Raw genomic sequence first — 11,285 nt, forward strand, 5'->3', positions numbered from 1 at the left:
TTGTCTAATTTCTTGTAAAGAATGATGTTTAAAAAGATAAACGGTTCGGATCACTAGAATACATTACAAAGTAGGCACCTTATAAAAACGTGTGTCAAAAATTGTGTAAAAGATGTGGTGTCACATATTTACCCCAATATATACATATATATGTATATATTACCAACACATTAGATAAACAGAGATAGAAAAATACTAATACCATATACCATCACCTTCCTTCCTATTTCATTAATTCATCCACGTTTGTTTTCATCATCTCCTTCAAGTTTTAATTTTGAATTGCTTTTACGGACCAAACTCTGAGTCTAAAACGTTCTAGTCTCTGTTGTAACTTTTATAGACCATTTCCGCAATTTTCATTTTAGCAGTGACCCCTCCATATATAAATCTTAACTCGGATAAATACACACACACACACACATATATTGCAACGGATATGTGACACCATTTTCTTATACACGTTTTTGTGCCACGTTGTAATATATTTTAACGATCCGAACCGTTTACCTTCATGCCTTCTCTCAAATATCATGTCTAACAAAAATTACCCAAATTTGAAACCATATGACCGTTGGATTAAGGTTTAAGGATCGTATTTGTCTATTTTCTTCCTTACAAATGAATGTCTTAATGGTTTTGAATTTGTCTAATTTCTTGTAAGGATAAGCTATGAATGATGTTTAAAAAGATAGACGATTCGGATCACTAAAATACATTACAAAGTAGGCACCTTATAAAAAGTGTGTCAAAAATTGTGTAAAAGATGTGGTGCCACATATTTGCCCCAATACACACACACACACACACACACACACACACACATACACACATATATATACCATCACCTTCCTTCCAATTTCATTAATCCATCCACGTTTGTTTTCATCATCTCCTTCAAGTTTTAACTTTCAATTGCTTTTATGGACCAAACTCTGAGTCTAAAATGTTCTAGTCTCTGTTGCAACTTTTATAGACTATTTCTGCAATTTTCATTTTAACAGTGACCCCTCCCTATATAAATCCTAATTCGGATAACATTATAACCTACTACATACAAATAATTGAAACTAAGTCGCAAAAGCATGCACATTGTTTTAATACCTTGTACAACTCATCCCACCACTTTACCTCTAAAACCCAATTCCAAACTCCAAATCAAAATCTCACCAATCATGTCTTCTTCTTCCTCTTCTTCTTCTTCATCACCAAGCAACCTTCCATTGAAGCCGATCCCCGGTGACTATGGCATGCCATTGTTCGGAGCCATCAAAGACCGCTACGACTACTTCTACAACCAAGGCCGAGACAACTTCTTCAAAATCAGAATGGAAAAATACCAATCCACAGTCTTTCGTACCAACATGCCACCCGGAGCTCTCATTGCCCCAAACCCTAAAGTCATAGCTCTTCTTGACGCCGAAAGCTTCCCCATTCTCTTTGACACCACCAAAGTTGCAAAACGCGACGTTTTGGATGGCACTTACATGCCCTCCACTGCCTACACCGGTGGCTACCGTATGTGTGCTTATTTAGACCCCTCCGAGCCGAATCACGCCACTCTCAAGCGCTACTTCGCATCCCTACTCGCTTCTAAACATAACCAATTCATACCCCTTTTCCAAAGCTCTCTCTCCGACCTCTTTCCGAAATTGGAAGAACAAATCTCCAAAGATGGCAAGGCAGACTTCAACAGTTTGAGCGACGACATGTCATTTAATTTCGTGTTCGAGCTGTTTTGTGGTCAAAGCCCGTCAAAGACAACGTTGGGATCCAAGGGGCCTAGCTTGGTCACACTTTGGCTCTTTCCCCAACTTGCCCCTCAGATCACATTTGGGTTACCCAAGTTTCTAATGTTTGCTGAAGATTTCTTACTGCACACGTTTTCCTACCCTGCCTTTCTCGTCAAGCCCGCTTATCAGAAGCTTTACGATGCGGTTTACGAGTCCGCGGGTTCGGCTTTGGACCTGGCCGAGGGTAATTTCGGAATTTCAAGAGAAGAAACTTGTCACAATCTTTTGTTTTTGGCTGGCTTCAATGCATTTGGTGGCATGAAGGTTTTGTTTCCTGCTTTGATCAAGTGGGTTGCATCAGGAGGAGGGAATTTGCACCGCCAGCTCCGAAATGAAATCCGGACCGTTGTTAAAGAAAGTGAAGGTACAATTACTTTCTCCGCGTTGGATAAGATGACTTTGACCAAATCCGTGGTTTTTGAGGCCTTGAGGATCGAGCCTCCAGTTCCGTACCAGTACGGGAAGGCCAAGGAGGACATCGTGGTACATAGCCACGATGCGACATTTGAGATCAAGAAAGGGGAGATGATTTTTGGAAATCAGAATTTTGTGGGGAAGGATCCAAAGGTTTTTGAGAATCCGGAGGAGTTTGTGGGCAATAGGTTTGTGGGGGAGGGTGAGAAGCTGTTGAAGTATGTTTACTGGTCCAACGGTCGTCAGGCAGATGATCATCCAACGGCTGAGAACAAGCAATGCGCGGGCAAAGATCTAGTGGTACTCATGTCTAGGTTAATGTTGGTGGAATTTTTCCTTCGATACGACACATTTACCGTTGATTCGGGCACGGTGTTGTTGGGTTCATCAGTGACGTTCAAAACGTTGACCAAAGCCTCATGAATTTGGTCATGGTCAAATATATTACTTATTTGTTCTCAACGTATATAAGATATTTTGGTGATTTAGTCGATATACCTATAAATAAGTAATAACCTTGCACGTCTTAATAATTTATATGCTTTAAATTGTTTGATTTGTAGATCTCAAAATGTGATTAGTGATAATGTATATTTGTATTTGAAGAATTGAATGTAAAGTGGTCAATTTCATGTTTCGTTATTTTTGTATGCCATTTTCTCCATTTTCTTTTGTAGTGTTTTGTTGTTTTGGTCTAAAAAATGTTTAAAAATGTTTCAAATTATCACTTAGTACTACAGTTTAGTATTATTCTTCTTCACTTGTAAGTGAGAGATCTTAGGTTCGATTCTCGCCAAATGCGAATTTGAACTACATTATTATGGCTAACTCAGTGTGAGGCTTAGTTCACTCCCCACCTCCTTAATGTAGATACTATCGTTTGTTCAGAAGAAATTTTTTTTCAAATTACCAAGAAAGAAAGAAAAGAAACTAGAATTTCCTAGGCCCTAGGCCATGTATGGCTCAAACTACCAATTAAATTACTGCCAATTACAAACAATACAAAAAAAGTCCTCTTTTTAACCATAATTCTTATATGAGTTCAGCCATTTCTATCTCCACTACACTTTTAAATTTGAGTTTTTCATTCCCTTTCAGATAAGGAATGGGCTTAAATAAATGAAAAAAAAAAAAAAGAGAGTAGTCCTACTGAAAATTGGATGGAGCTTATGGTTAGTTCAACACAGCTCATTTTTTTACCAAGCTCGAAGTAAAATTTGACTTGCCTTAATGAAAGCTAAAAATTAGTTAAACAAGTTATATAAACATAATCTAAGTAATCAATATAAACATAATCTAAGTAATCTACTAGCTAACTATGTTCTATTGGAGAGTTGACTTTTTGTAATTAATTTAGTTACCTTTTTTTGAGTCCTTATAATCAGATTGTAATTAGGGTATTTGATGTTTATTTCTTTCCTTGTAAATGACTCTTGTACATTATATATTTTCCTCCTTGGTGAGAAGAATAATATCAGAAAATTAAGCCCCAAAGATAAGCTCCAATTAGCATGGTATCAGAACAGAGATCCTAGGATTTCTGCTCTGCCCATTCCCTCAATCAAACTCGGCCCTCCCATGAAATACCTACCACCACTTCACGGTGGAAACAATTTCATCCTAACCGATCCTACCCCTATACTAAACACTACTACCCTAACTGACCCTACCATGAATCCTCATGTTTTGAGTTCTTCCGACATGCCTCCGGAGTCCTTAGGTAACAATGGTTATGCTTTTAATATGAATAATTGTGATACTCAGTCCAATTGGATTATTGACTCCGGTGCCACATATCATATGACCTATGACCCCATTGATTTATCTTGTGATATCGTTCCACTTCGACGAAATATTACTAATTGTGTCACCTCACCGGTAACTGGTGCTGGCACTGTATGCCTCACGCGGCACTGTATGCCTCACGCATACCCTTTCTTTGCCACATACAATACTTGTACCTTCACTAAAGCATAAATTAATGTCTCCTGGCCAAGCTACTGAGCATTTGAATTGTTGTGTACTATTGTATCCAAAGTTTTGTCTTATTCAGGATATTCTCACGAAGGAGATAATTGGTCATGGTACTAAAAGGGGGGATCTCTATTTTGTGGACGATGTCAGTACAGGAGGGGTTAATCTCGTCCAAAGAGCCATTGATCACAAACGGTGTCAGATATGATTATGGCATCACCGTTTGGGTCATCCGTCTTTCAGTTATTTATAGCATATGTTTCCGGATTTATTTGTTGGTTGTTCAGTTTCAGACTTTAAATGTGACACTTGCGTACTTGCCAAGAGTCACCGTGTCTCTTATCTGTTGAATTCTAATAAAAGTGATATTCCTTTTGGTCTTGTTCATTCGGACGTTTAGGGACCATCTTCGATTACTACTTCATCTGGTATTAGGTGGTTTGTAACGCTCATAGATGATTGCACATGGATGACATGGTTATACCTTCTTAAGCATAAAAGTGATGTGTTGCTAGCATTTAAGACATTCCACACCATGGTTCAGACACAGTTTTCTACTAAAACCCGGATTTTGCGTTCTGATAATGGTGATGAATATGTTAATAATGATTTTACACATTATTTAACTAATCACGGAATCCTCCATGAGACTACTTGTCCTCAGACTCCTTAACAGAATGGGGTGGCTGATCGAAAAAAGCGCCATCTATTAGAAACAGCTCGATCGCTATTGATTGGGGTGGATGTTCCCCACTCCTCTTGGGATGTTGCTCTTCAGACTGTCACTTACCTTATCAACCGTATGCCATCCAAAGTATTGAATTTTCTTACACCTTTGCAAGTTCTTGCTACATTCGTGCCTCTACCGTCCGTTTTGGTGCTGCCACCGTGAGTTTTTGGATGTGTTGCCTTTGTTCATCTACATAAAAATCAACGGACAAAACTTGACCGATGTGTTCTCCGGTGTGTTTTCATGGGGTATGAATTACATCAGAAAGGGTATCGTTGCTACCACCCTCCTTCATGTCGGATGTATACCACCATGGATGTTACTTTTTCCGAGTCTGAGATGTATTACTTTTCTGCTTCTTCCAACCCTCCTCTTTAGGGGGAGACACTGCATGACGAGCAGGTTTGGACCATGGCTGCTGCTACCAATGATCTTTCGTTGCCATTATTAGTCGAGCCCACAGTGGTCGCACTGCCAGCCCAGCAAACAGAAGCAACATCGATTCCCACAGAACTAGCTGCAAGCGCTGCAGTGCCGTCCTCACCCACGACAACAGTGTTGCCACTTGCCGATCTTGAAACTTCTATTGATACTATTCCCCCTTATCTCAAATATAGTACCACCAGATGACCATACTCTAGAGAATATTCCTAAGGTAAGATCTACTATCCTTATTGATGTATCCGATGTTCCGAATTATCAGTTACCTTTCAGGCACAACCGGGGAAAGCCACCCAATCGATATTCACCGGAAACAACGAAAGGCTCTAAATATCTCATTGCCAACTATGTGTCATCACATAAATTATCAGAACCTAGCAAAGCTTTTGTACAACAAATATCCAATGATAGCAAACCAAGTTCATTGAATGATGCACTATCTGATGATTGATGGACCAAGGCAATGGAGGAAGAAATGGATGCACTTCAGAAAAATCAAGCATGGGATTTAGTTCTACTACCTCGAGGAAAGAAGAGAGTGGGATGTCGATGGGTGTACACCATTAAGTACAAAGCTAATGGGTCGATTGAATGATACAAAGCACGATTGGTGGCTAAAGGATACACTCAGACGCATGGTGTTGATTATACAGAAACATTTGCTCCGGTAGCAAAGATTAATACGGTAAGAGTGTTATGTTCATTGGCGGCTAACTTGGATTGGCCATTACAACAATTTGATGTGGAAAATGCTTTCTTACATGGTAATCTTAAAGAAGAAGTGTATATGGATATTCCACCTGGTTATGCATCGGTTTCACAACCCAGACTAGTGTGTAAGTTGAATAAGGCATTGTATGGATTGAAACAATCTCCTCGGGCATGGTTTGATAGGTTCCGGACAGCTATGAGGAAGTATGGGTTCAGGCAGAGCAATTCCGATCATACACTTTTCTTGAAACGTCGAATGGGTAAATTGACAGCACTTATTATTTATGTGGATGGTATGATTGTTACAGGTGATTGATAGAGATTTTACCACACATGCAAACGGGTTAAAAACTCCTATATTACATGCAAGAATGACAAGGTTGTTGTAGTATAAACGGTTCTCGCAAGGTCGTTCTCCATAGGGATTATTAAATAATTCAAAACAAACCAAATTCCAATTAATTATTGTAAAGCAGAAAGTTGAGATGATTGGTTTTATAACCTACTTAAATTAAAACGAATTTAATTAATAAAAATAAACGAATTTGCAATATTAAAGATGAAGGGAAAAGAAAACTGTTTTGAAAAAATCAAATTAAGAAAACACTAGGGTTTCACCATCACCTAGCAATCCTATGTATTTTTACCAATTACTTATGATCTACACATGCCACTTTGAAGGTTAGGTTTTCCTAATTTATATTCTACTTGGAACCTCCAACATAGAACGTATATCTAACATGCAACTCGTCCGGACGTTCGGATCAAATCTGAACATGAGAGACTCATTATGCTTTATGAAAACCCTTTGAAAAACCATGCAACCCTTAAGATGTGGTGTTCATCTTAAGTGAAATTACAATTATTAATAACAAGAAGCCAACATCAATTTCAGGGAACCTTCCGACCAAAATTGCATCAAATTACATTTCTAAAGATCCTAATGGTGATCAAACATTAAGACAATTAGATAGTTTTAATCACGGTGATCAATAATTCAAAGTATGCATGCAATCAATCATAAGCAATTAAATAAAAATCACATATTCATTCTAAGGCTTACGGCTTCACCCTAGCAAAAGGAGTTAGTTGCGCATATTCATAATTGAAATCATAGAAAATATTATTAAGAATAAAAGGAACGAAAACACCTTAAAGTAGAAAATCTCTAAGAACCCTAACAATTACTCTCTGTCTCCAAAGTTGCATCAAAGTAAGCCTTCTCCTGATTAAGAACGGCTAAGCCTTTTTTAATATCCCCTAAAACCAGCGCACAAACCCTAATATAAGAATAGGGTAAAATATATAATATAAAATATACTAATCAGTGATGATAAAGAGAAAATCTCAAGGCTGAAAGATTACTTAGCAACTGAGTTCGAGATGAAAGATCTTGGTGGATTGAAATATTTCTTGGGTATAGAAGTAGCTCGATCTAAACAGGGTATATTTCTATCTCAAAGAAAATATGTTCTTTACTTGTTAGCTGAAACCGGAATGCTTGATTGTAAACTGGCTAACACCCCTATAGTCCAAAATCACCATTTTGTTGTGCACCCTGATCAAGTTCCCACTAACAGAGATCGTTATCAAAGGTTAGTTGGGAGGTTAATTTATTTATCTCACACCAAGCCTGATATTGCGTATGCAGTAAGTGTTGTTAGTCAATTTATGCATTCTCCGAGTGAGGCACATATGGGTGCAGTTGAACGCATCCTACGATACCTGAAGTCCTCACCAGGTAGAGGTATCATGTTTTCCAAGAATGACCATTACCGAATAGAGGGTTACACCGATGTAGATTGGGCAGGCAATGTTACTAATCGTCGGTTCACATCTGGTTACTTTACATTTGTGGGAGGAAACTTAGTGACTTGGCAAAGTAAGAAACAGAAAGTGGTTACTTTATCAAGTGCAGAGGCGGAATACAGGGGTATGGCAAAAGGAGTATGTAAACTATTATGTCTTTAGAGGTTACTTGGTGAACTTGGGTATCCTTCGAATTCAGCCTCAGATTTATTTTGTGATAATAAAGCAGCTATCGATATCTCACACAACCCAATTCAACATGATCACACAAAACACGTGGAAGTTGACAGACACTTCATTAAGGAGAAGTTGGATGGGAATATTATTCAATTCCCGTTCGTAAAGTCAGAGGATCAATTAGCGGATATCTTAACTAAAGCTATTGCAAGTCAAGCGTTCTACAACTCTCTTGTCAAGTTGGGTATGAACAACATTTATGCATCAACTTGAGGGGGAGTGTTGGAGAGTTGACTTTTTGTAATTAGTTTAGTTACCTTTTTTTGAGTCCTTATAATCAGATTATAATTAGGTTATTTGATGTTTATTTCTTTCCTTGTAAATGACTCTTGTACATTATATATTTCCTCCTTGGTGAGAAGAATGATATCAGAAAATTAAGCCCCAAAGATAAGCTCTAATTAGCACTTCTGTGGATGATTGCTGAAGTGGGTGATAGGTGCATTATTTATCATATTAATTATTAATTATCCCTAAGTTGTGTTAAGGAATTGATCTTAAAAGAGCCTTATTACTTTCTTTTTCTCAGTTTCAGCCATTCTGTGCACTTAGGACGTTTTTGGTGATAATTCAATTTTCCGGAGGAGTTTTGATGCAAGGCCAATTGGAGAAGGAAGCTAAGAGGCTGAAGATTGTTGTTTCCAAATTTCATAATTTTTCATGGAGCCATTCATTCCAGTTTCACAAATGAATCCCGCAGAAATTGTTTTCCCGTCAGAATCGTGCGGCTGTGGGAGAATGAAGATTTGGAGGCTTTCCCAATTTTTCCTAGTGACGTGCGATATATGCCTGGAAATATAAGAGATAAAGGTACGTTTCTCATATTTTTACAGAATTTTCCAGCAGATAAATAAACCCCAAAACTGGCGTGCAAAACAGATGATGTGCTTATCAAGCCAAGAAGGATTCTTTGCTAGTTTGTGTCATTAATTGTTTAGGAGTTTGTTTTATTTTAGGAGACTTTCTCCCAGAATTTTTAGGGTTTTTCTAGTATAAATAAGGTCCCTAAGATCTCTCTAAAAGATCCATCATCCATCCATCCACCACCGCACCATACTACCATTCACCATCTCCACAATTTGTGAAGAAGAGCTTAGGGACGTGCTTTGCCATGGATTCCGGGTTCTATCTTTCTTTTATTTTTATTTCTATGTGTAACTAAGTTATTTTCCAAGGTTTATGATGAAGCCATGACATGAATATTTGCGAAGTACTTTGTTAATTATTATCCGATTATATGCCATGTTATATTCTTAATCTTTGTGGGTATTTTATTCTAGGTTCAAGTTTCTAATGACTGATCACCCTTAGGAATTTTGCATCTAGATATTTAGATAAATCTATGAGGATGACCAATCAATTAGGTTTATTGGAACTAAGATTAAGAAGAGTAGACAAATTAGTGAGGATGACCAATATGAAGCTAGTCCTACTTAGTTGACATGATTCTTCTACGCTTAATGGGTTTTTATGTGTTTAATTGTATGCCTAACCAATAGGATATAGTTATCATGTAGAGATACAAGAGTTGATGTCTGACCATGAGTTAATTCATACCTTAGAAAGAGAAAGAACAACCTTTAACATTGGCATGGTAATTGGATAGTAATTGGCTCAAGGAAAAGTAAATAGGATTGTTATTGGTGGATTCATAACCTTTGGTTTTCTTGTGTCGTGTGTTTGATTTAGTTAACTGTTTTTTCTTTTTCTTGTTAATTATAGTTTTAATCAATTATTCAATTCAATATATCCTTTGTTTGTTTAATTAAGTCTAGCGTGATTAATCGGTTAAATTGGTGTTAAAGCAATCCATGTGGGATCGACCTCGTATTTGCATATATTACTACAATTGATCCGTGTGTTTGCGAGTTTAATTTGGTTTAAATTAATCTATTATGTAGGTTAGTTTAAATATACATCAGCGGGCGTGCTAATTCTTTATCGAGCTCAATAAGCGAATAAGACGGATGGGTGGTGTGATGATGAAACATGCTGCTATCTTCTACACTAAGCGACTTAGGCGGTGAAATGAACAATCTTGGCCATGGCTTCTAAAACCTGAAGACAAGGTTATACTTTATACTATGAAGTTCAATCTTCTGCAATACGTTCGACGGCTTCAACTATAGAGACAACGATGCTAAAAGGGGAACTGAGCGTCTTTATGGTGAATGTTGTTAGGTCATCTAAATGCCGAACTCTAAATGATACTTGTGAGTAACCAATCATAAACTACTCCACTTCGTTGAGACAGCTGATGAAGTGACCTCGTTCAGCGAAAGAATCAAAGAATCTTCACTAGCTAAGACTTGGAAAAGATAACCAGTCTAAAGATAAGTAAGTGTTTAACCAAACTGGAGAAACTCATAGACTAAGCTAATTCTACGACTCCAGTGATGTATAGCCAACCTGATTTTATGTCAATTTGTTAACCCAATGATGTTTAACCACACTGAATATGGGTTGACAGGTTAGTAGAGTATTAAAAGATAGACAGTTAGATGATTGAAATATATCATAAAATATACCATACAAAATGTGTTAAACAATTTGTCTCCCAATCTTAATATAATGGTTAAGAGATATTAGTAGGGTGAATCTATCGGAGAATGCATGTACCTCCATAGTTCCATCCCTTCCAATTTATACCTCAGTGGGCCTCATCTCTCTTTTATATAGGCATAACTTACCTTAACCATCATTAACCTCATTCATCTTTGAACGCTCAAATATTTAAAACAAAAGGTAAATCATAGTAAAACCCCCAAATAAATAATATAATTAAATTAAGACTTTAATTTGGGTGTGTAACCACCAAATAAATAAAATAATAAACAAAAGAATAATGATTAATTTAACTTAAATCACAATAATAACAATAAAACATTTGTGCCATTGTCAAGATTTGATTAAGGGGATTTGATGAATAGTCACGTCAGCATTTTTCAATTTTTATTTTATTTTTACATGTTATTATATATTTTTAGAAATTAAAATGTAAGTATTGAATAATTAAAACTTTCCACTATCGTGGTCTAAATTTAATCAGTGTTTGAAATATCTTGGATATGCTCGATATTTCTATGGAAATATCCAAAAATTCAGGGATCGATATGGAAATGGAAGGTGAAGTTTAGACCTCACCCCATATCCATGATATTTCTGGAAATTAGTCA

General features: G+C 37.0%; 2 protein-coding genes across 2 annotated transcripts; both read left to right on the forward strand.

Annotated features, from left to right (window-relative positions):
• Positions 1-883: 883 nt before the first annotated feature.
• LOC103942464 (allene oxide synthase 3-like) lies at positions 884-2,844 on the forward strand. Its single transcript, XM_009352649.3, has one exon. The coding sequence runs from the start codon at positions 1,086-1,088 to the stop codon at positions 2,628-2,630; it is 1,545 nt and encodes a 514-aa protein (XP_009350924.2). The 5' UTR covers positions 884-1,085; the 3' UTR covers positions 2,631-2,844.
• Positions 2,845-7,446: 4,602 nt separating this feature from the next.
• LOC125480589 (uncharacterized mitochondrial protein AtMg00810-like) lies at positions 7,447-8,034 on the forward strand. Its single transcript, XM_048591588.1, has one exon. It carries the CDS (start codon positions 7,447-7,449, stop codon positions 8,032-8,034), a length of 588 nt encoding a protein of 195 aa, XP_048447545.1.
• The last annotated feature ends 3,251 nt before the right edge of the window (positions 8,035-11,285 follow it).

This window comes from the organism of the source record quoted next, unplaced genomic scaffold, assembly GCF_019419815.1.
Source record: "Pyrus x bretschneideri cultivar Hongxiangsu unplaced genomic scaffold, Pyrus_bretschneideri_v1 Contig10, whole genome shotgun sequence".
Classification (NCBI taxonomy): Eukaryota; Viridiplantae; Streptophyta; class Magnoliopsida; order Rosales; family Rosaceae; genus Pyrus; species Pyrus x bretschneideri.

What these genes read in the sequence shown, in the direction of transcription:
- LOC103942464 (XM_009352649.3), top strand. Translation starts at nt 1,086, where the DNA reads ATGCACATTGTTTTAATACCTTGTACAACTCATCCCACCACTTTACCT.
- LOC125480589 (XM_048591588.1), top strand. Translation starts at nt 7,447, where the DNA reads ATGAAAGATCTTGGTGGATTGAAATATTTCTTGGGTATAGAAGTAGCT.